The 25,029-nt window shown below is 30.9% G+C and overlaps 1 protein-coding gene across 1 annotated transcript; it reads left to right on the forward strand.

Annotated features, from left to right (window-relative positions):
- Positions 1-11,042: 11,042 nt before the first annotated feature.
- LOC130440834 (facilitated trehalose transporter Tret1-like) lies at positions 11,043-23,469 on the forward strand. The gene is made up of 2 exons (XM_056774195.1): positions 11,043-11,148; positions 16,098-23,469. The coding sequence occupies exons 1-2, from the start codon at positions 11,064-11,066 to the stop codon at positions 17,417-17,419; spliced, it is 1,407 nt and encodes a 468-aa protein (XP_056630173.1). The 5' UTR covers positions 11,043-11,063; the 3' UTR covers positions 17,420-23,469.
- Positions 23,470-25,029: the final 1,560 nt, after the last annotated feature.

Genomic DNA, 25,029 nt, shown 5'->3' on the forward strand with positions numbered 1-25,029 from the left:
TATATGAACAAACGTAATTCACAAGGAGAATACTTGATATCAAGTTCCTGTATTGAACCATCGATATCAGTACAGGCACGTAACGAATCTACCATGTTGTAAAATTTGGAAAATGTCTTGAAGGAAATGGAACCAGGTGTGGGGTCGATACAACAGAATATTTCTACTTTAATGAAGATATATTTTTGTATATACATATAGAAGTTTATGCGCACCTCATAATACATTCATTAAATTTCAAAATAATGAACTTTTTTCTAGCGAAGATCGAATTGGTATCTTACAAACCAAAAATAATAGTGTCCGTTATTTGACTACTTCATACGAGCGCATATTTATATTATATACAGCTTGCAACTACCGGCTTAATACTTTATTATTCTTTTCAGTGTTAATGATTGTAGTTTAGTCCTAGTTAGCCTTGTTAGATGCAAGAACGTGAGGTGATCTATACTTTTTGAACCAAGACATCTTTTTGTGAAGTTTATATACGAATTGTTCTTGTTCTCCCAAGTTCAGACTTGTAAGTTTCAAAAATGGGTAAAACCAAAAAACTATCGGTTGAAACTCGTACTATAACCGCTGATTTAAAAATACATAGACGTGCTCTGAACTACAAAGTGAAAATTTAAGCATCCACCAGGAGCTTTGACGATACAAAACGTTCGAGGCGGCCTCGAAAAACCACAGCCACTGAAGATGAACATATTGTATTCATCAGTAAACTTATTCCAAGACACACGGGTTCACATATAGCAGTTGAGATCAATTGTTGAAGAGATCTGTCTTTGAGTATTTGAAAGAATTTTATGGAGCGATGAGTTGAAGTTTGAGGTAGTGGGTCCAAGAGAGGTCAAAGGAAAACTGGATGCTAGATCCACGTGTCATACCGACTGTAAAAAACGGCGGTGATAGTTTAGATCTGAAGGGCCACTGGAGACTTGGTAAAAATTGAAGAGATTTTGAGAAAGAACGCTATAAAAAATGTTAAAGGAATGTATGTATGTATGTATGGATTTGGGGTCACTTAAAAAGTGTAGAATGTGGGATGCCTCCAATTGTCAGAGATCTTCGTCTTTTATTTCATACGTTCCCAGATGTAGTGCTCTGGAGCTCCCTAGTGTTTCACACTTCAAGAGAATGTGGATAGAAGTTTCTTCCTCTGTGCAACAAAACTTGCACGCCGCATTATCTGCTGGACCTAGCATCTTCAGGTTTTTGTTGATAGAACTCCTGTTAGTATTCTTATATTGTTTTTACTTAGGTTGATACATTCTGCAGATCTACTCTGGTTATAGTTTCCCAGAAAAGTCTTTGCTTGTTGTCCCAATAATCGGTTTTGCTGCTATTTATTCTCGTTTCCAGTGCTTTTTCCATTGCTCTGTAGCTAATACCACAAAAGGGTGTGTTCCGGAATCCATTGTAGGATAATTTCATTGCTCTGTGATAGCTCGGTGATAGTTTAGGGCTGGAGGACTGGAGGGCTGGAGGGAGAATAGATTATCGGAAAACTCATCTTTCAGCATGAAAACGATCCCAAGCATTTCTAGAAGCTGTGCAAAGATTATTTGAAAGAATAGGAAAGGAAAAATGTACTGAAAGTAATAATTTGTCCGTCACAGTTGCCCGATCTCAAGCCGATTGAGTTTTGTAGGCCAAATTGGACAGGAGTCAGAAAGCAATGTCCTATTTCCACTTCACATCTTTGGAATATTCTGAAAAACGAATGGAACCAAATAGACGACGATTATTTGTCGAAATTATTATATAACGTAAATATTAATATTAAAATCGATCATAGTGTTTCTATCTGTTGTGTATCTCACAAACTATAAGGTGGATAAAAACTTTTGACTGGTAGTGTAAGTAGGTAGAATAGAACGTCGATTTTCCGAACTAATGTCGTCAGATGTGGTTCGAATAATCAAAAGTTCGTATAATCGAAATTTTTATTAACTTTTCGCTTTTTTCATAGATTATGTGCGTACCTGGTGATTGAATCAGAATTACTTCTTATTCTTGTTATCGTTGATTCTGTTCACTGTAAAAAAGTCAGTTAATTATGACCAAAAATTGGAATCTTTGTTTTGATTTTCAATAAAGGCTTGACTTTTATTTAAATTATCATATAGAAAGTCTTTTGTATGTTTATTGGCTTTTAAATAGCATGATATCCAGCTAATTTTTAACGATTTAATTTGGTTATTGGAAATCATTTTCCAAATCTTTATCCACTATCTCGGCATCGCAGTCACATGTCGTTCAAATGTACCGATTCGAGTCTGTGTGATAATAATTTTATGGGTGAGAAACTAGTCTTAACTTGCAATTGGATTCCTTCTTTACTTCTCTCCTTCAAGGGTTCACTTATGAAAATCGAGAGAATGCTGACCAAATCCTGATCAAATCTTCGGTTTAACGTCAATGTGCCATGCGGTATTTCGTCCATTAATATAATTCTTCTCTCATTTTCAGAATTTCTATTCAGTTTTAATAACAACCCTGTTTTATTTTCATTAAAAACGTCATGTGCTTGATAACCTTCTAATAAATGGATTAAGACATCATGCTTTAGTAAAATAATTAGCTTTTTGAATGTAGGGAAATTCTATGATCTAGTCGATTCAAACCCTCTGGAAGAGTACTAAAATGATGCAGTATTCGTATATAACTCCTTTTGGTTAAGTTATTTAAAGTTTGTTGGCCAGTGTTATCAGTTTGAGCCTCTTTCCGTTTCTTCTTATTAAAATGAACTCTCTGAAATGCTTTTTCCAGCGAAAACCTATAAGACCAAGGATTCCGTCCAATTTTCCTGAAACTTGGCACATTGATAGTTTGGAGTAAGCTAATTAAAAGCTCTAATAGGCACAAAACCCCAATTCCTCCACTGAATCTTGACAAAACTACATGAGAAGCATCCCATGGTATTATAAAACCAAGGATTCCGTCCAGTTTTCCTGAAACTTGGCACATTGATAGTTTGGAGTAAGCTAATTAAAAGCTCTAATAGGCACAAAACCCCAATTCCTCCACTGAATCCTGACAAAACTACATGAGAAGCATCCCATGGTATTATAAAACCAAGGATTCCGTCCAATTTTCCTGAAACTTGGCTCATTGATAGTTTGGAGTAAGCTAATTAAAAGCTCTAATAGGCACAAAACCCCAATTCCTCCACTGAATCCTGACAAAACTACATGAGAAGCATCCCATGGTATTATAAGACCAAGGATTCCGTCCAATTTTCCTGAAACTTGGCACATTGATAGTTTGGAGTAAGCTAATTAAAAGCTCTAATAGGCACAAAACCCCAATTCCTCCACTGAATCCTGACAAAACTACATGAGAAGCATCCCATGGTATTATAAGACCAAGGATTCCGTCCAATTTTCCTGAAACTTGGCTCATTGATAGTTTGGAGTAAGCTAATTAAAAGCTCTAATAGGCACAAAACCCCAATTCCTCCACTGAATCCTGACAAAACTACATGAGAAGCATCCCATGGTATTATAAGACCAAGGATTCCGTCCAATTTTCCTGAAACTTGGCACATTGATAGTTTGGAGTAAGCTAATTAAAAGCTCTAATAGGCACAAAACCCCAATTCCTCCACTGAATCCTGACAAAACTACATGAGAAGCATCCCATGGTATTATAAGACCAAGGATTCCGTCCAATTTTCCTGAAACTTGGCACATTGATAGTTTGGAGTAAGCTAATTAAAAGCTCTAATAGGCACAAAACCCCAATTCCTCCACTGAATCCTGACAAAACTACATGAGAAGCATCCCATGGTATTATAAGACCAAGGATTCCGTCCAATTTTCCTGAAACTTGGCTCATTGATAGTTTGGAGTAAGCTAATTAAAAGCTCTAATAGGCACAAAACCCCAATTCCTCCACTGAATCCTGACAAAACTACATGAGAAGCATCCCATGGTATTATAAGACCAAGGATTCCGTCCAATTTTCCTGAAACTTGGCACATTGATAGTTTGGAGTAAGCTAATTAAAAGCTCTAATAGGCACAAAACCCCAATTCCTCCACTGAATCCTGACAAAACTACATGAGAAGCATCCCATGGTATTATAAGACCAAGGATTCCGTCCAATTTTCCTGAAACTTGGCTCATTGATAGTTTGGAGTAAGCTAATTAAAAGCTCTAATAGGCACAAAACCCCAATTCCTCCACTGAATCCTGACAAAACTACATGAGAAGCATCCCATGGTATTATAAGACCAAGGATTCCGTCCAATTTTCCTGAAACTTGGCACATTGATAGTTTGGAGTAAGCTAATTAAAAGCTCTAATAGGCACAAAACCCCAATTCCTCCACTGAATCCTGACAAAACTACATGAGAAGCATCCCATGGTATTATAAGACCAAGGATTCCGTCCAATTTTCCTGAAACTTGGCACATTGATAGTTTGGAGTAAGCTAATTAAAAGCTCTAATAGGCACAAAACCCCAATTCCTCCACTGAATCCTGACAAAACTACATGAGAAGCATCCCATGGTATTATAAGACCAAGGATTCCGTCCAATTTTCCTGAAACTTGGCACATTGATAGTTTGGAGTAAGCTAATTAAAAGCTCTAATAGGCACAAAACCCCAATTCCTCCACTGAATCCTGACAAAACTACATGAGAAGCATCCCATGGTATTATAAGACCAAGGATTCCGTCCAATTTTCCTGAAACTTGGCTCATTGATAGTTTGGAGTAAGCTAATTAAAAGCTCTAATAGGCACAAAACCCCAATTCCTCCACTGAATCCTGACAAAACTACATGAGAAGCATCCCATGGTATTATAAGACCAAGGATTCCGTCCAATTTTCCTGAAACTTGGCACATTGATAGTTTGGAGTAAGCTAATTAAAAGCTCTAATAGGCACAAAACCCCAATTCCTCCACTGAATCCTGACAAAACTACATGAGAAGCATCCCATGGTATTATAAGACCAAGGATTCCGTCCAATTTTCCTGAAACTTGGCTCATTGATAGTTTGGAGTAAGCTAATTAAAAGCTCTAATAGGCACAAAACCCCAATTCCTCCACTGAATCCTGACAAAACTACATGAGAAGCATCCCATGGTATTATAAGACCAAGGATTCCGTCCAATTTTCCTGAAACTTGGCACATTGATAGTTTGGAGTAAGCTAATTAAAAGCTCTAATAGGCACAAAACCCCAATTCCTCCACTGAATCCTGACAAAACTACATGAGAAGCATCCCATGGTATTATAAAACCAAGGATTCCGTCCAGTTTTCCTGAAACTTGGCACATTGATAGTTTGGACTAAGCTGATAGAAAATCCTAACTGTTTCGTCAATAAAGTAGGTTCATTCATCAGTCAATTAAGGCAAGATGAAATAGTCCCGACTATTTAAGGCAAGTTTGATGTGGTTTTGGAGCTTCGTGCATTTTAATACTTTTAAACAGTTTTCTTTGAACGATCATGGTGTCAAGTACCTTCGGACACTTCAGGGGAGTTTTGACGGGACTGGAGGTTTTGGTGCCCATTGAAACTCTGTACGCTGCTTTGGAAAAAGAACGCAGGAACCAAATTTTTTATCGTTTTTGATGGTACTTGATTTTCATACTACATGCAAACAAAAATCGGGTGCGGCTGATATTTTTAAATATTTTAGTTCAAAGTAGAAACGTATAGAAGAAAAGAAATTTAGTAATGTTTGTAAGGTTTGGTATGGTTAGGTTAGGTTGTGCTAGAGATTGAAATAAAGGTAAACAAAAATAATTTTCTTCGATCAAATATTTTAATTGGACTTAAATCGATATCTTTGAAACTCTTTTTTGATTTCTTCTATTAATGAAATGAATGGGTCTATGTTTGGTTCAGATTCCCTTCGTCATGTGTATTCTATGATTTTGTCCTCCCAATCTTCCGAAGGTTCATACCTATCGCAGAAGAATGCTCTCAGAGGTCTCCAGCTGGCCTCAATTCTTTAGGTATGAATCCCGCTATCACAAGCAAATCGCAAGTTTTCACACAGATAGATCTTGATAAGATCTATCGAACAAAGTTATTAGTGTTTCGATATTTGTTAGCGTTTCTGAGATAATGGTATGATAAATCGATTCCTCGTATCATCAATAGTATAAGTATAGAGTTTCATGATGATCGTCGTGGGATGGCTTATCATACTCTTACCATCGTATCATTTGTTTAAAGATACTATCAATTGCTTTAAAATCTTTAATGATGCAATTTTATTTAAAATATTTTATCAACATTTGAACACAACTATTTCAAATATAGTTATCAGGAAAAATTTTCCTCTCGAATTTCAAAATTTATGTAACAATTTAGAATTTCAAAAAATCATACATTCTGTTTCTAGAGAGAATAAGTTTATTAGCAGAGCTTACATGTGAATTTATAAATTATAAACTTTGTTATATTTATAGAATTTTTTTCATTACAACAATTAACTTATGTGTGAACATATTGTACAAAATCCAAAAATATAATCTTTCATAAAAATCAACGTTTAATCTTTTTAAACAATCTAATCCAAATATTTACAAAATTCATATTTTTATTATATTTGCACCACGTCAACATTATCTTTTACGACACTTCCATCATTACTTATACAATTTTTGTTTTTAACGATTAGTAGAATTTTATCTTATCGTTCATCTGAAAAGAGAAGCAACAAAAAGATTGGTTACATTCTAGTTATAATGGAAACTTTTTTAAATAGATTTAAGTAATAGAATATGAATGGAAATATCAAGGAAATGGTGTGAACAAATTCCAAAAAGGATAATTATAACTCTAGTTCTTTAAGAAGATCAACCCCAAAAGGCAAATTTGTTTACTTCATGCTGAAAAGGTTTGATTTAAAACAAATACTATTAGAACAGCTCCATAATTCCTATTTTTACAAATAATTTGGAAGATGTGTCATAAAATTAACCAAAAAACAGAACATTTTTTCCATAGTAATTTTTATCTTTCAACAGACTCCTTTTCAAGTCTATACAGTTAGCTTGGCGATATTCTGATCTTCTTAACCCTCCCAAATGATAGTTGTCATTTTTTACTCGAAATAAACGTTTACGTGTGAATGAAAATGAAAATCTCTTTCCTACAAGTAAACCTTTGAGGTTATGAAATGAGAAAAACCACTGCGATAATATCTGGTAAAAACGGTAACTGGTGAAACAATTCGAAGTGCAATTAGCATTGCTTCGTTGCAAAGGCTGTCTTTTTTTATGTCTAGTTCCTACTCTCTTTCTCGTTGGTTTCTAATATAGCCCATATCGCTTCTTCTGATTCTAACAGACATTCATTCACGTTGTCCAACGTTGCTTGGTATACAAGTTTCTCACTTCTTCCCATCTGGAGCAGTGGAAGAGCGATGTTCGGCATCATTTCTGATTGTTTATTTTAGAAGCTGTCAACCTTCCGCCATGTGATATGACAATGTTCTACTACCAGGTTTAAAAATTGTCAATTATACTGCAGTTGCGACAAACAGGTATGTTACAATACGGGTGGTTATAAAACCTGTAGCGTCTTCCAGATTCTTTTTGTTGTGTATCACAATATGGTTTTTGATAATACGCAGCGATTGGGATAAGCATCCGCCGTCCGAGGCGCATCTTGTGGTTCATGTGTGTACTATGGGGTAGTATATCCATCTCGTGGAGTCGCTTAAGTGTCCTGTATCGTTGGGGAATCCCAACGAGTAGGTCATCACTACTGTTTCTCTTTCGGTTTTGTTTTGCCGTTTAAACCCGCCTTTCCGCCATATTTCATAATAACTCTGCACTAATTCTTTGTATCTGGACTCCAGTTTCCTGTAATATGGCAAAATCGTTTCTGAGTCTTCCCTGATGGAATTGAAACCTGCGAATGTTTGTTGTCGTACATATTGAAGTACAGTTGTAATAGTTATGGAACTTTCAATTTCATCATTACCTGAAGAATTTCCGTTGGACCAATACATGTGATATGCTGGTAAACGATTGTAACTCATTATGAGAGAACACTCAATGTCTTTTAATATTTCTTTTAGATGTTTTTTCTACAATTTCTAATCGTTGATTGGTGCATTGGGCAATCCGTACAAATAAGCATCCATTTATATTTATTATGTTATACAATAGAATTGTTTTTTCTTTTGTGGAATATTATGTTTCGATATCAAATTTTCATTTTTGCCGTTGAATCACATTTTCAGAAGTGAACGCTTCATCTAAAATTTTTCTGTCAATATAGTATCTTCAACTGCAACTGAAGAATCATCATCGATTTATGGTTGCATATACTTTTTACTTATATCACTGTCTTGAAATAGGTTTAATTCTTGGAGCTTTTTGTCTGATAAAGGCTTATTCATTCAAAAACAAAATTATAAATAGTTTCCTTGGCAATTCCGAACACAGCACATATAAAAACACATTTGATATTGAGCGTGACATGTATTTGCTAGCAACATCTAGACTGACAACATTTTATAGAAAAGACAGCAACAAAGCAAGACTGGTTTGAACTTGTTTGGACTTGCTTACGAACGTATGACCATACAGTACTAAAATCTCAGATTTCAGATTAAATTTGAAATAGTATCAATATCGTGTAATGTTGAGGCACGTGCTGGTAAACTATAATCTTCAATTAATATTATAAGCATTGAGATATGATTTAAAAAAAAACTTAACTCACCTATCAAACTATAATACTAGTTTTCAAAAATTAACGTTTTGTCTGTTACTGCAAATTGGTAATATCCACTTATTATAACACATCACTCAATAAGTCGAGTGACTAACTAAGAAAAACACATTTTTTACCAAAAAATAATTTCCTTCAAGAGTATAGGTTTCAGTTTCAGCAGCTGCTTCTTCATTTAAACTGAATTTCTTATCGGCAAGCATTTTTTTATATCAGTGAATAGCCAGTAATTACTGGTGGCCAGATCTGGACTGTACGCAGGATGAGGAAGCAATTCGACGTGTAATTCGTTCAATTTAATTGTCTGGAACATTAGTTTTTTCTGTAACATATGAGGTCGTTTTTCCTTGATTTTTGCATTCAAAGGATCCAACAACTATATGTAGAAATCGTTATTGATTGCCTTTCCTTTTTGGAGATATTCGTTGAACAATATTCCATGCGCATCCCAAAATACTGGAGTCATAACCTTCCCAGCTGATTGTTCTTCCTTTGGATGCTTCGGACGTAGTTCACAAGCTGCAGTCCACTTAGATTATGATCTTTTTGATTCCGAAATGAAGTGATGAATCCATGTATTATCCATTGTCACATAATATGACCAAACACTGCTCTGAATCACTTACACGTTGTTGTTTTTGATAGAATGTGAGTAAAGACGGTACCCACTTTCTCATGGTCAAATGATTGTCCATAATTGTGAAAAGACGGCCTTCTAAAATCTTTACGGCCTCAGCTATCTCACGCAATTCCAATTTACGATTAGATTTAACCAATTTGTGGATATTTTTGTTGTTTTCTGGAGTAACCATCACACAACCAGACAACTGGACAACCAGAATGTTCACCATCATCGCTGTCTGTACGACCACGTCTAAATTAAGCCAACCAATAACAAATGGTTGTTTTCGATGGAACAGAGTCCGGATAACAGTTATGAAGTCATTTCTGAGCTTGTACAGTATTTTTTCTCATCAAGAAGCAAAGATGAATTGTTTTGAAAATAGTAAAAGTAGTTTCATAGTGTCATAAAATTCCACACTTTTTTTGAAAGTTGGTACACCATAAACGTTATATGGATTTGACAATGGCAGCGTCATCTGTGTGTCATTCACATGACTGTTGTGATGTTATGATTAAATTTGTGTCGATTTGAAAATAGTATTAACAATTGCCGCTATTTCATATGTCTTTGGAACAGTGGAGCTAAACAAGATCATTGGGTAGAAAGAAAAGTGGTACAGAATTTATTAAGAGCTCGTTGCAAAATCATCCTTCAACCATTGGATGTGAAACTGGGCATAATGAAACTTTTTACATCACTATGAAAAAGTTTGAAGCCGATATTTTTGATGGCCCTAATCTAGACAACTTACGAAAAATGATCAATTTAGAAATTCTATGAGTGAGTTGGAGCTAGAGATTTGGACAAATTTCGTCTCGGTGATAGCAAGTTTTCTGATAAGTGAGAAATCTGAAAAATAAAAACTTCACTTTGTTCATAGTCATCTAGAGATGATTTCTAAGATACTAATATGATGTGTGACTTGTTAGTCACTGATACATCATTCATCAAAGACTACATATCAGAAAAGAGCAATAAAACAAATTTTTTCACCTCCCAATGAATTTTTAATAAAGTTTTTCTGTATTATACACGTAGGTGTAACTTAAACTAGCGGCAAGACCATACCCAGCTTTTCTCATAGTTTTTCAAGTCATTTTTCATTCTCTATAACTTCGATTTAGGTAAAATTAGAAGGCTGAAGTGTCAGTAACGAAGCAGATAGTGTATATTTTAAATTTCATTCAATTTGAACTAATAGTTATAGCTAGTCAAAGTTTGTTAATGTTGTTACAGGCTAATCGACCGATCATCGAAACTATAGAATATATAGCGTATTTTATATATAAACAAACTATGCAATGTCCTATTCAAATTAGCATTATAAGAGCTCGATCATATTTGGTTGAATTGACATGTAGAAGTCGTTGCCTTTCATAGCAATATAATTATTGACTTAATTTAAGAGATTTATAAATATTTAAAACAAAGTTAATATTTATTAACAAAAAACGAAACATTCCAATAAACATTAAAAACCACATTTCACTTAAATCCCTTGGAAAATTTAATTGTCTGATTTGCTAAAATAATATTAAGAAGTGTTTTCTACATATTTGCCATTTGTTCTATAAATAAGTGAAAGTTAATCGTTTCTCAAATATATATTTGATTAAATAAAATTAAAATCAACAAAAAATGATATCTATTTGAAATTACATTTTTTTGCATGGTATATAAACCGTCCGTCGAAAAGACTCTTCTTCACTTATAAATTATCAACCATGACAGACGAGAAGAAAAGTTTTGAAGAAAATGTGCGGGACAATAATGGGAAAGACTGGTTTCAAATTTTAGTTATTATAACAGGTAAAAATTAATTAATGTATTTATATAATAATTTATTCATATAAATCCTTTATTCTTGTTACAAAATATGTAATTTTGTTATTCAAATAAATTTACAAAAATTATGCGAATTTTTTGACTTAAAGTGGAAAAAGTATCACCATCCTTCTTTAAAAAATAATCCCCAGCTCGAATTATGAATAAAAACAATAATAATATAAGATGATAAAATTTTCATATTGGAATTATGTGCATTATAAAAAATTATCAAATTTTTGTTTTGCCTATTGTATTGGTCATAAAGAAATTAATAATTCTGAATTTTTCTAGAAAAACTAGATTAAATTTTATTTTAAATGTTTTTATATAATTTATTTTCCTCAACTTTTCACTTCCTAGATATTTTCATATATTTCTCGTGATAATTTTTCTAGATTTAATTTATTTTTTCTGTAAAAATGAGTTCAAAACAAAGGGCAAATTTATTTAATGTATTTATATAATTGATTATTAATACGAACCCTTTATTTTTATTACAAAATTTGTAAATTTTAATTGAAAATAATTTCACGAAAACGACGGAAATTTTTGAATATTTTATAATATCAATACTTTTTAACTTAAAGTAGAAAACGTAACCATTTTATCACATTAACTTCAATAACCTTCTTTTGAAAAATAGCTCCCCGCATGAATTATATATAAAAACAAAAATAATATAATATAATTTGCATATCGGAATTATGTACATTATCAAAAATTGTCAAATTTTTAGTAAAAAATTATTTGTTTCGCCTACAACTTTGGTTATAAAGACATAAATGTTTTAGAGTTTTTATAGAAAAATTGGATTAAATTTTGATTCAAATAGTTTTATATAATTTATTATCCTTAACTTTTCACTTCTTAGATATTTTCATATATTTCTCGTGATAATTTTTCTAGATTTATTGTCTTTTTTCTGTAAAAATGAGTTCAAAATAACGGGCAAATATTATTTAATGTATTCATATAATTAATTATTAATACGAACCTTTTATTTTTATCACAAAATTTGTGAATTTTAATTAAAAATAATTTCTCGAAAACGACGGAAATTTTTGAATATTTTATAATATCAATACTTTTTAACTTAAAGTAGAAAACGTAACCATTCTATCACGTTAACTTCAACAATCATCTTTTGAAAAATAGCCCCCTGCATGAATTATATATAAAAACAATAATAGTATAATATAATTTGCATATCGGAATTATGTACATTATCAAAAATTGTTTCGCCTACAACTTTGGTTATAAAGAAATAAATGTTTTAGACTTTTTATAGAAAAACTGGATTAAATTTTAATTCAAATAGTTTTATATAATTTACTTTCGTTAACTTTCCATTTTTTAGATCTTTTCATGTTTCTCGTGTTGATTTTTATAAATTTTATGTCTCTTTTCTATGAACATAAGCTTAAAATAACAAGTAAATTCATTTTTATTACAAGATATGTGAATTTGAATTGAAAATAATTTCACGATAATGACGGAAATTTTCAAATATTTTATAATATCCATACTTTTTGACTTAAAGAAGAAAAAGTAACTATTTTACCACATTAACTTCAACAACCTTTATTTAAAAAATAGCCCCCCGCAATAATTATATATATATATATAAAATAAATAAATAAATAAAAGTATATATAATAAAATATATAACTAATAGTATAATAGAATTTTCGTATCGGAATTATGTACATTATCAAAAATTATCAAATTTTTAGAAAAAAAATATTTTGTTTGCATACAGCTTTGGTCATAAAGAAATAAATGATTTAGATTTTTATGGAAAAACTGGATTAAATTTCAATGTTTTTTTTACTAGCCACAAGAAAATAGAATTCAATTTATTCGCATTCACATTTTATTCAACACATTCAATAAATAAAGCGACTTGTATATTCACCACTACATTGCTTCAAATCCACCTCACAGGGGTATGATTTCTCCCACATAAAATAATTCATTTTCCTCAACTTTCCACTTCTTAGTTCTTTTCATATATTTCTCGTAATGATTTTTCTAGATTTTATGTCTCTTTTCTATGAAAGTAAGTTCAATATAACGGGAAAAAATTAATCAATATAATTATTTATTAATACGAACGAAAAATTTTCAATAACAATTTTTTTTTATTTTATATTTTATTATATTCATAATTTTCCACTTAAAGTGGAAAAAGTAACCACCCTACAAATTTAACTTCTTCAAAAAATAACCCTTGGCACGTATTATATATATTAACAACAATTATTGGAGGATTTTGAAAATTGTAAAATTTTTAGTTAAAATTGTTTACTTTTGCCTACAGTTTTAGTCATAAAGAAATGGTTTAGAGGTAAACTAGATTGAAGTTTGATTGAAATGTTTTCTTTTCATGAGCAACAACCTATTGAATTTGACTTATTAAATTTTATTTAACGTATTATACCCAATAAATAAAGCAACTGTAGATAATTATTCAATTGTTTCAAATCCAATTCGTAGAAATTCATTAAACATTATTCATTACGCATTAGTTTCATATATATAATTTTTTCACAATATAATTCATTTAAAAATCTTTACTAAACATTTAAAAAACTTAACAACATATTGAACTGAAAAGAAAAACTCTTCGGATTTAATTTTTTATATCTCCTATTAAATACAATTTTTCCGTTCATTTTTTAAATAATGATAATGTCTTCGTGCTAATCGGCGTGATTGAAAAATGTTTTAGTGGTTAGAAGCAATGCATTTGGTACCACTTTGCAAAACTATTTTTACCACCAGCGCGAAGAATAATTAGTGGTTTCCTCTTTCAGCTAGAAGTATGCAAAATACTATTCTTATAATAATCAAACCAGTAAGATTCAAGTATGTCATGTGTATGATCTTTCTGTTTGGAACTCTGTATGCCTTAATTCTTCATAAATATTCTTGCCAAAGAATGACGCTTCCATAATAATCAATCTACGCTTAAAACGACACATGAAAAGTTTACGATTATTACATCAGCTTTATTTACAATATGATAATTTCCAGAAATATCTAAATGGATCATGATTCTACAAAAACGAAAAATCAAAAATTATTGTGGATCATCTCCATCCAACGTTGATATACTAGACTTGCCGAATCAGACAATGTATGATTATTTGTATTTATTTATTCTTCATTTTCCTATTCAACTAACTCGTGCAAAATGGTGAGGGCGAAATTTCAAGACTCGACGTCACTAGTTTTTAACTAGTTTCCTTCCAAAATACAAAATTAGTTTAAAATGTCATATAAATAAAACATCAGTCATTTTATTCGTTTGCCAAGTATTATTTTTTCAGTTTTTGTCTCTAATTATTGCTAATGAATGTTTTATTTCAGTATAACTAACTCTGAAAATATGTTTATTAGCCTTTTTAAACTGTATTTGATTATGTTGGTGGCTGCATCTCGATTTTGTAAGTATGGAACTGCGCGCTTACGTAGTCCTCTCCCAGCTCTATCCTCTTCATTGTCATGCGAAGTATACAAGAAAAAAAATTATGAATCAGGATCATCAGATATTTTGATCGAATTATTGCATTATCGTTATCCTTTAACAAATGTTCAAGATTCAAATTGAATTTGATCGCTCAAAGTAGGGTGAAATAGAGTTCAAAAAGACAGTTACAAACATCCTGAAATACCGTTGAATAACTTTAAAAGGGAAATTTCCCCTCTACATGATTTTATATACGAGTATGGTCCTAGTATCTGGCCCAACAATGAAAACACAAAAGTTTTGGAAAAAAATAAATTGATTTCTGCAATGTAATCTCCTTTTATCCCCGTACACTTTTCACAGCGATGTTTAAAACTCACATCAAGCAGAAAATATTCCGGGGAAATTAAATCTAGTGAATAGGTATTAGTTCAAACTTTAACACGTTAAGCCCCGGTGCAGTCCATAGGCCCGCAACTGAATTTTTGGTAAATTTTATGTTCAAGGGTATAAAAAACAATCCATTTAAAATCAAATTAATTCAACCAACTTTTTGATAAAGAGTTCAGGTATAAATAAGTCATTTGGTACTGTCTATTGCGCATTATTCTAAATGTTTGAACACAAAATAAACAGGGCAGATTAGTAAATATGACCTCACACAAAATTCATTTTTGAACTCATATAATATTTTTCAAAACACATCGTACATTTTTTTACATTTTACATAAAAGTATAAATAATAATTCTAAGGTTGAAAAAGAGAACAAAAATTTGTTTTTGTTAATATAAAGTGCAAAAATGATGTTTTTTGGGTGCGATCTCTCTAGGGAAAGTTTTAACCGCACACAAAAAGCATTTTTGTTGCAATTTTTATTTCAAAATAATTTTTTCTTCACGTTTTCTTGGATAAACATACATATGGAGTGTAAAAACGCAAAAAAAAATGTTTTACAATTTTGGTTAGGGCTAAATGTGTAAAACCATTAATTTTGGCCATCGAAATATCGGATATGTGAGCTGGTGCATAGTCTTGATGAAACAACACTTTCTTCTTAGCCAAATACGATCGTTTTTAATGGATTTCTTCGATCAAAAGGTTGCAATTCAGTTCGCATAATACTCGCCGTTGCTAGTTAAAAATTATCCCATGCGCATCTAAAAAAACCATGTTACGATGTACCGCACTTTTAGAAATGTCTACTATATCTGTTAGCTCGCTTACTTTCAGTTGATGATCATCCAGTACCGCATAGTGTATTTTCTTTAACATTTCTGGAATCGTCACCTCATTTGGTCGACCACTGCGATGCTGGTCATGAGCTTCAATATCCTTAGGCATTAATATTGTTTGCATGTATAGATAAATTACAATAAAGTGGGTAATTAATTGAAAAGGTTTTCTCAACATTATTGTCACAAAATTTCCTATAAAGTTAATTTTATTATTTTATTTCAGGCTCTATTTCGATGTTAAATAGTGGTCTAAGTTACTATTGGACATCTCCATTTATACCAAAAATAGTGGCAGAGAAAGAAAAATACAACATAACAGAAGAACAAGCTTCATATTTTGCAGTATGTAACCTGATTACTCTGACAATTGGATCGCTTTTCTTCACTCCCATCGTTCAATGGCTTGGTAGAAAAAAATCACTTTTACTATCCTCGATACCATATTTTCTATGTTGGCTGATAAAAGCTTTTGCAACCAATCTCTGGTTACTATACGGTGCTAGACTTTTGTCGGGACTCGGTGACGCTATCGTCTCCTCCCACGGTTTCGTTTACGTGGGAGAAGTAGCAAGTCCTAAGATAAGAAACATTTGGGGTAACGTTCCGATGTGTTTTATGTTTCTAGGTCAATTGGGCATAAATGTTTTGGGTTTGTATTTCAATATCCAAACTACCTCGTATATTTGTATATGCGTATTGATTCTTTTCACCATTACATTCCCATTTATGCCCGAAACTCCTTATTTTTATATAAACAGAGGTCAATACGAAGAAGCTAAAATAACTTTGAGAAAACTCAGACGCAAACAAAACATCGATGAAGAATTTGAACAAATTAGAATGTCGATTACAAAACAGCAAGAGAAAACCAGCAGCTCTTGGATTGATTTGATTACGGTCGTAGCTCACCGAAGAGCTTTAGTAGCTGCTGTATTTCTGAGATTTTCTCAAATATTTTCGGGGTTATTTGTATTTGGGTCGTATACTCAATTCATTTTTCAAAAAGTTGGTACAAATATGAGCCCCGAATATTCGACAATTATCTACACGGCTGTAAATTTCGTTTTATATACTTTCGGAGCATATTTCTCTAGTAAACTAGGGAGGAGAAAATCTCTTATATATTCTCTTGTTCTATGTGGATTCAACGTATTGGCAGAGTCGATATTTTTCTTTGTTGAATCCAACTTTCCGGATCTGGATTTATCTTCCGTACAATTATTTCCCTTGCTTGGTATGTTGTTGTTTTTGGTATTTTCATGCTTTGGTGTTGGGCTAGTACCACCTTTGATGCTTACGGAATTATTTTCCTCCAATATAGCCGCTGAAGGATGCGCAATTGTGACAGTATCTTTCGGATTATGGAGTGTAGCTGCTAATAGTATTTTCTATTATCTCATTAGTTACACTGGATTAGCAGGACCTTTCTTATTGTTCGCAATTTGTAATTTTGCATCCGCTATTGTAACTTATTATATTATACCCGAAACTAGGAACAAAACATTAGCAGAAATTCAACAAACTTTGATAAGCGGTATCAATTAAAAAAAATTAAATGTTGTATCTAACCTTAATCACGGAATTGTTTGTTTTCGTACAAACATGATTACGTTGTTGAATATTTGACATTCGATATGAATGTGTAGAACATTGGTTTTACATAGGGTTACACACATTTGTTTTTATCTGTTATACCCACAATTATTATTCTAATTACTATATATATATATAGTACAGTCATCTGGTAGTTTTACCTGGAAAAAATTCCGAGAGTTTTGAAAATGAGTAGTTTCATAGATTTTGATATGCTTACGATAGAAATATCTATCTACATAATTAAACCAGAAAAAATTTCCTCCATAAAATGGATAATTTTCGCGTAAAATCGTCTGTTATAGGCGTTTTCCGAAATAATTCTTCTCTACGTTGAGGAAGAGTCAACGGTACATTGAGCAACGATTAAGTAACGATTCAGACGTTACAAATTCATTGTTAGTTTCTTCTTCGTTTTAAATTTCATCATTTTGTACATTGAAAACTGTTTATCTTTCGCAATCAATTTTCGCAATCAACATCCAAGTAATTTGAATTATAATAATTTTATACCGGTTTTTTTGCATTAACAGACTTCTTAACAACTTTTTTTACATTTAAAATACAGTTTAGTAATAAGGAGGTGACATTATTGTACTGTTTTCTACATACTACGTGAACTACTATGCACGCTAGTCCTTCAAAAATATCACTTTCCGTTTTACAATCTACTTACGAAAAGTTTGTAATCCTTGACTTTATAAACGCTAATGACACTTTAAAACGTTCAGTGATGACTATTACCAAATATTCTAAAGAGTTCTTTACGCAAATATTATGTGGAAAAAACAGAGGAGCCCAATATATTAACTTATACATACCGTATGTACCTACCTACCATACTATGAAAAAATTTGTTACTGCGAATGAATGGGATACTGTACTTACCATATCTCGAGGTAGTTCATCAAAAAGTTATTCAGTAACAACATGAACTCAATAATTTTACGCAAAAAATTATAATAGATTTTCTTTAGCTTAACTTTGTGAATAGATTTTTCTATCTTAAAACAAGTGAGATAGAAGTTATCGTTAAAAGATTGCTTTTGGACGCCATTTTTTCAATATGGTGGCATAGATACGACATGGCAAATTGGAAATTCGTGAAAACAAAATCAAAATTCACCCATTTTCAATACTACTGTAAATTTTTTTTGTAACCCCTTTTTTGACCAAATGACTAATATGTACATAGAAAATTATAAAAAAATATTCATTTAAATGATAAACTTACATGTACAACCCCCATTCTTCTAATGAATACACTGTTTACACCACCACTACACCAACACTCACAACTACACTATCTGACGCGCGTTTCGAAAGCCAAGTTATCGTCTTCAGAGACTGAAGGTAAACTAAAATCTAATGACTTGACTTACCTATTTTAAACAAAATTTTCTCTCAAATGGAATTCATTTTCGCGGGAGAAAGTATATTGGTGGGATAATTCAGCATAAAACAGTCAGACAGTGTAATAATTTCTTTATGGAGAAGAAGATTGATAGTAACATTGAATAATTGATGTTGATCATTCAATAGGACGATGAAGATAATTCATTTAGGAACTAGGATGTTCTACAGGCATCTGTTATAAAATATATAAAAATTAACGATAAGAATCAAATCATCAGTTTACAAAATGTCAGTTTATAATTTGAATTATTGATATTTCCTAATTTTCTATGAATATCTATAGTAATTGAATAATAATTGAACTAAATTTGAGATATTTCAAGGAGTATAACAGAATTATTCAAGAAAATTCTTCCATCTTGAGCCAAACATGAACATTTTAATGATAGCAAGAATTGAGGAAATTCAGACATTCGAAGATTGTCTTCATAGGCGGTGTGACTATCAAATAACGAAATTGAGCTATAAAATATTTCATTTCGAATCCATATATCGCTTTTCTTTTCTTCACTCCAATTAACTCCATTGTTTGAAATTGGAAACCTACTGTAAGATCCGTCAGGATTTATTCCCCTTTCTCTTTCGTAGCTTTAACCAACTTCTTTCAATATAAATTTAATTTTAAAAAAACGTCATGTATCTAGATCGGGCGAATAAAGTGGATGGGATACTGTTATTTTACGTTTCCAAAAAGTTTGTGTCATTTTAAATGACATCTTAGTAAAAATTTAATAGCTTCTTGTTGTACAAACGATTTGATATGTTAAAATTATCATGTAGAAAAATTCGTACAAATTTTAAAACAATTCCTACAGTTTTTACAATACTTAATTGACGATTTGTTCGATTTTCACAATCCGCCATAACGTGAATCGTCTAGAACTTCTTCTCAACCATGTTGAATACACTTAGATATAAACCTTATCGCCATAAACTATATTATTAGCTTTACATAAAGACTACGGCTATACTGATTTATCTCTAGCAGAACACTACATTTACATTTCTTTTATAGCCCCGTCAATCTCGTTATTCAATAATCATACCTCATGAATTATACGCCGAATGTTTCTTCTTTTATGAAAGCTTCGTTGAAGTAAATTTGATCGAATGGTCTTCTAAGTCTAGGTGAAAGCTATGTGAGTGTTTGTATGTTGATGAAAGTTCAAGGCTTTGTAGCAGGTTCTAAGTATGCTCGATGCGAGTGAGGTCGAGCAATGCCAAATATTCAAAGCTACTATGCTTGCACGATGTTGTCAAGCAGCACGGAACAAAAGTTATTATTCATAAAAATTTATGAGTTGTTTATTGGATCTTTCCATAGGCTATCAATTATAGTATTTGTTGATGTCGCTTTCATATATTTAGCTTGTATATGAAACTAATATTCCAATGTGATATGTCTAGTATATGATATAGTATAAGATAGTATGAAGGTCGAGGTTATTATTAGTTTGTTGGAATTCTATTACTTTTTTCGTGATGTAGTCAGAAAAAAGTTTAACAGGGTTTTGATAACGTGAAATAGTTGTATTAATAATACTCAATTAGGGAAAAGTTGATTTCCAAATAGAAAATAGTAAAAAACTATCAGGAATTTTCCCAAAAAAAAAAGATTCTATCAATGGAAGGGAGTTTTATTATTGAAAATCCACCAAAAAACTTTTTAAATTATTAAACAAATATTGATGCTTTTAAAAACAATTAAAAATCTGCAAACATCTTTTTGTTCTCAATTTTTTCTAAAAAATACAGGTTTGGTAATAGAAATTTAATAAAATGAGAAATACCAGCTTGTTGAATTGGGAAAAATGTAACGAAAATTCAATTTTCATAAGGTAATGGCTGTTTTCATTATATTTTTAATTTTAAATTTCGTTATAAATAAACCATTCTTTATCATCATTATCATTTTAGTAGTTTTTTTCTATTATATTTTGCAATATAAATTATTATAAATATTATTGATTTCAAAAAATCATCATAATAGTGTTTAATAGTCTTTATTCTTTCCTTGCTTTAATCTAGGAGTGTCTACATACTGATAATGAGATATTTTCTGGCCATTGGTATACGGAAAAGAGCCTCATTTGTATCATGAAAGTCGTTTAGTATCCAATATGCAACTCCTTGCTATTGCTCAATTGCGATCCCATCAGAGATGTGCCACAAGGAGCACGACAGATGTAGACTTCTTTGCTTACTTAGCACATGAACTAGGTATATGTCACTCATATGACCTACACAATGGTTGAACTACAACTGTTGAGCACTTGGTTCAATCAGTATCCAATCAAAATTATACATAAATTATTCTGTCTACCAACTACTGTAGCATAATTACTACATGTTACAAAGTGTATATTTCAAGGCCTGAAAAATGACATCATAAAAGATATTATAATACTGCTGGGTCTATAATTCAATGGTAATGGTACAGAATATTGGGTTCTAGAATCATTTTTGTATATTCCTTCAATTTATTCATAAATTAGTAAGGGTAAAACTTCTTCAAGACGAACTAATACGATCTATCTCCGTATTAGTGTAGTTTTAGATCTTTTTATTGTCAAGATATGAAGAATTTAGCTAATTTGCTATTCGAAAAGTAGTTAGTGTCAAATTGACTGCTATTATTTGTGTTATATTCAAATTTCCTTCAATTTACTTGCTGATCTACATACCAAGCGTAATCGATTTGGAACAGAATTGAGGTTAGGTCTACTGAGTCTACTTACTCATTTCGTAAAGGCGTTTTCACACTATAAAATCGTATCATGGAGTTTATTGTCGGTATTGGGACTATATCTTTTTTTGGTGTTTCCGATCTTCTTATTTAATATTCTAATATAATTTGGATTGTTATATTCTCTTATTTCTTTACAGTAGTAATAATGATTATTATTAACAATACAGGGTGTCCCACGACGAGCTAAAACTATCTGTATAGGGCAAAATACTTAATAGTAAAATCAAGATAAATTCGATGTTTGGGTTTTCGGATACGATCTTTTTAACTAAAATATTTAACTGTATTTTTCTTATTTTAAATCAAACATCCTGTATATTAATACAGTTTTGAAATCTACGTAAAATTATAGTATACTTTTGTGTGAAAACTTTATTTTAAAAATGCATACTTTTTGAGTTATTAAATTTTTTGTAAAAAATTTTACTGTTGAAGACCCTTACAAACTATTTTTTTTTCCGAGGATACCCTTAAAGATATGGAAATGGTTTCTATTCGGTTGCTTTCAGCAAGGTTAGACATATTTGAATATATCTTAAAAAATTTTTCATTCCATACAAGGTGTGTATAAAAAATGTTCAAAGTTTAACTTCATAAATATCAAATTTCTTATATCTGTAATTTCTTAGTAAGTTTTAATTTTTTATGTATACTTTTAGTAGGCTTTATAATAAATAACACTCATTTAACTGTCACTAATCAATTGTTGACAGTTTCGAAAATCGTTAAAATGGCTCGTTGAATTATAAAAAAATTAAGAGATTTAATATTTATGAAATTAAACTTTGAACACTTTTTATACACACCCTATATAAAATGAAAAATTTTTCAACATAGATTCAAATACGTTTAATCTGCTCAAAGTAAACGAACAGAAACCATTTTCATATCTTTAAGGGTATCTTCGTAAAAAAATAATTTATAAGGGTCTGAAACGGTAAAATTTTTTACAAAAAAATTAATAACTCTGAAAGTATCCATTTTGCGAAAAAAGTTTTCAGACAAAAGTATACTAAAATTTCATATAGATTTCAAAAATGTATTAATATATAGGATACAACCGGAAGTCGGCCATCTTTGAAAATATTTTAGTTAAAAAGATCGTATCCGAAAACCGAAACGTAGAAATTTTTGCCATATACAGATAACTTTAACTCGTGGTGGGATATCCTGTATATTTACCAATAAATAGAAACTAATCACCAAGTATTATGAAATAATTGTACTCAATACTGGGTATTATTTCCAATATTTTTGATTTTAAATTGCAAAAATTATTGAAAAATGTGATGAAGTGATTTTTTTTAACTTTTCCAGTTTTTTATATTATTTTTAAATTTCATCTATTTTTTCAAATTTATATCTGGAATGCGGAAGTAATGTGAAAAAAGCATCCTCCTACTTTATTTTTAAACTGATTTTTTCCCTAAATGAATGCTTTTAGTACTACTATATTTCGTTATCAAAGCTCGGTTGAAAATGTCCCCTGATATGAAATATAAAATTTCTTTATTTCTACTAAGATAATTATTTCCTCTTATAATAGGATAATATTGGATTGTCTATCATTTTCTTTAAACTGTCATGGTTGATACGAATAAGTTGTAGCGCCTAATAAACATTTTTCAATTACATTTTGTCACATTAAACAGAGTGATTCTACAAAATCTGCCGCAACAGCCACTTTGTTAGAATGCAAGTCAATAACACGAAACATTTAAGATGATAAGTTGAACAATATGGCGAAAAAGCAGAAAATGAATTATATGAATGTGAAAATTATGTAATATGAATTTTATGGAACAATAATACATTTTGTAATAAATTTTAAATCAACTACCGAGTTTTTTATTCACGATTAGGTAATCTATGGATTATTGAGAATATATTGACAAGTAATGACAATTGTCAATTGAATAATGTTGACAATTTAATGGAATTATGTATTATTTGAGGTTAGAAAACATGAAAAAGTCACTAAGAGTCTGATCTAGTAAAAGGTGGGTAGTCAATAACATAATAAGGTGCGAGGCCTAACAATGTATTCACCAAATTGGTGTATGTACTATTTTGGTCATTACTAACTAAATTTAAGGCATAAATTAAAAATACGAATTTTTTTTGTAAAAACCAAGTAGCACGAAAAAACAAACTGAACTTTATTTACTTTTTATAAAGATATTAAGTAGAATAGAAATCGAAACTGACATTTGAACAGAATTCTTTTTTGATTCTTGTTTTTAATGCAAATTTTTTAATAGATTGTGACTTGTGAAGAATTAATTTGTACTCCTTCTGAAATGAGAGAGCCAGCTGCACAAGCTACTGAAAAGCTATTACCGGATAAATCAAAAGATTTGTACCTTATGACACTTTTAAAAACTGATGCACCAATAAGAACCTACCTGTTTTTGCTGAAAATGTGCAACTAACTTATTTTAAAGGATATACAAAAGATAAATATCGTCCAATCTGAGGTCTCATATTGTATGTAGTGCAAGCATTCAGCTTAAAATAGTGTCAAACCTCCGAATTCTTTAATGCAACTCCGATTTTCCTGAAAATTTAGAATTAAGCTCATCTTACTCTCCATATCAAGATCTACATTGTCGCAAGGTGTGCAATTTGTTTTTAAGGGGTGAAAACCACCCCTGATCGAAAAATACCAATATTATAGTTTTTCCTACTTTTTTTCAATTCAAATGTTTTTCGTTCATGCAGCATGAACATCTTAACATATTGTATAATAGGAAATTTATATATTTTAAAGTATCAACCCTTAAAAATCTTCAAAAACTACCCTTCTGATGAAAATAATATCTTTGAACGATTTATAACATTGCAATTTCATTTTTACTGAGAAAAATTTATAGCATTTTAGTAAAATTCAATTGGTTATTAATTTTAATTATTCAACTCTCAAAAACTACCCCTTTGCAGAGAATGAAATAAAAATAAAATATAATGACTGCCAACTTTTAGATTTTGTATTCATTTTGGTATTAAAGTTTCTTGTCTCTACTTGAAGTAATTTTTAATTGTCCTTACTAATTCAACCCTAAGAACTACTCCTTTGATAAAAAATAAATAAAAATGTATTCATATACACGAAAAGACAAGAAAGACCAAAACGAAACACCAAAGTGGACTAATTTTAATATATTTTCCGAGCTTTCGAATACTTATGTATTCATCATCTGGGAAATAATTAATTGAGATTTCCGGTGATTTTAGATAGTACTAATGTTTATATAAATTCTTAAACTCATAGAATTCAAAATTTTTCTTCTCATTATCAATTTTGAATATTGAATTCTATGTTATTCAATGTGGTTTTCTTTTTGTTAATAATAACTAAATGTTCTTCTCTGTTATTTATACTGAGTATTGCTCTAAC

This window comes from Diorhabda sublineata, chromosome 2, assembly GCF_026230105.1.
Source record: "Diorhabda sublineata isolate icDioSubl1.1 chromosome 2, icDioSubl1.1, whole genome shotgun sequence".
NCBI classification, from domain to species: Eukaryota; Metazoa; Arthropoda; class Insecta; order Coleoptera; family Chrysomelidae; genus Diorhabda; species Diorhabda sublineata.

What these genes read in the sequence shown, in the direction of transcription:
- LOC130440834 (XM_056774195.1), top strand. Translation starts at nt 11,064, where the DNA reads ATGACAGACGAGAAGAAAAGTTTTGAAGAAAATGTGCGGGACAATAAT. An exon ending in AATTTTAGTTATTATAACAG is followed by an intron (nt 11,149 to 16,097) that starts GTAAAAATTAAT and finishes ATTTTATTTCAG; the next exon opens with GCTCTATTTCGATGTTAAAT.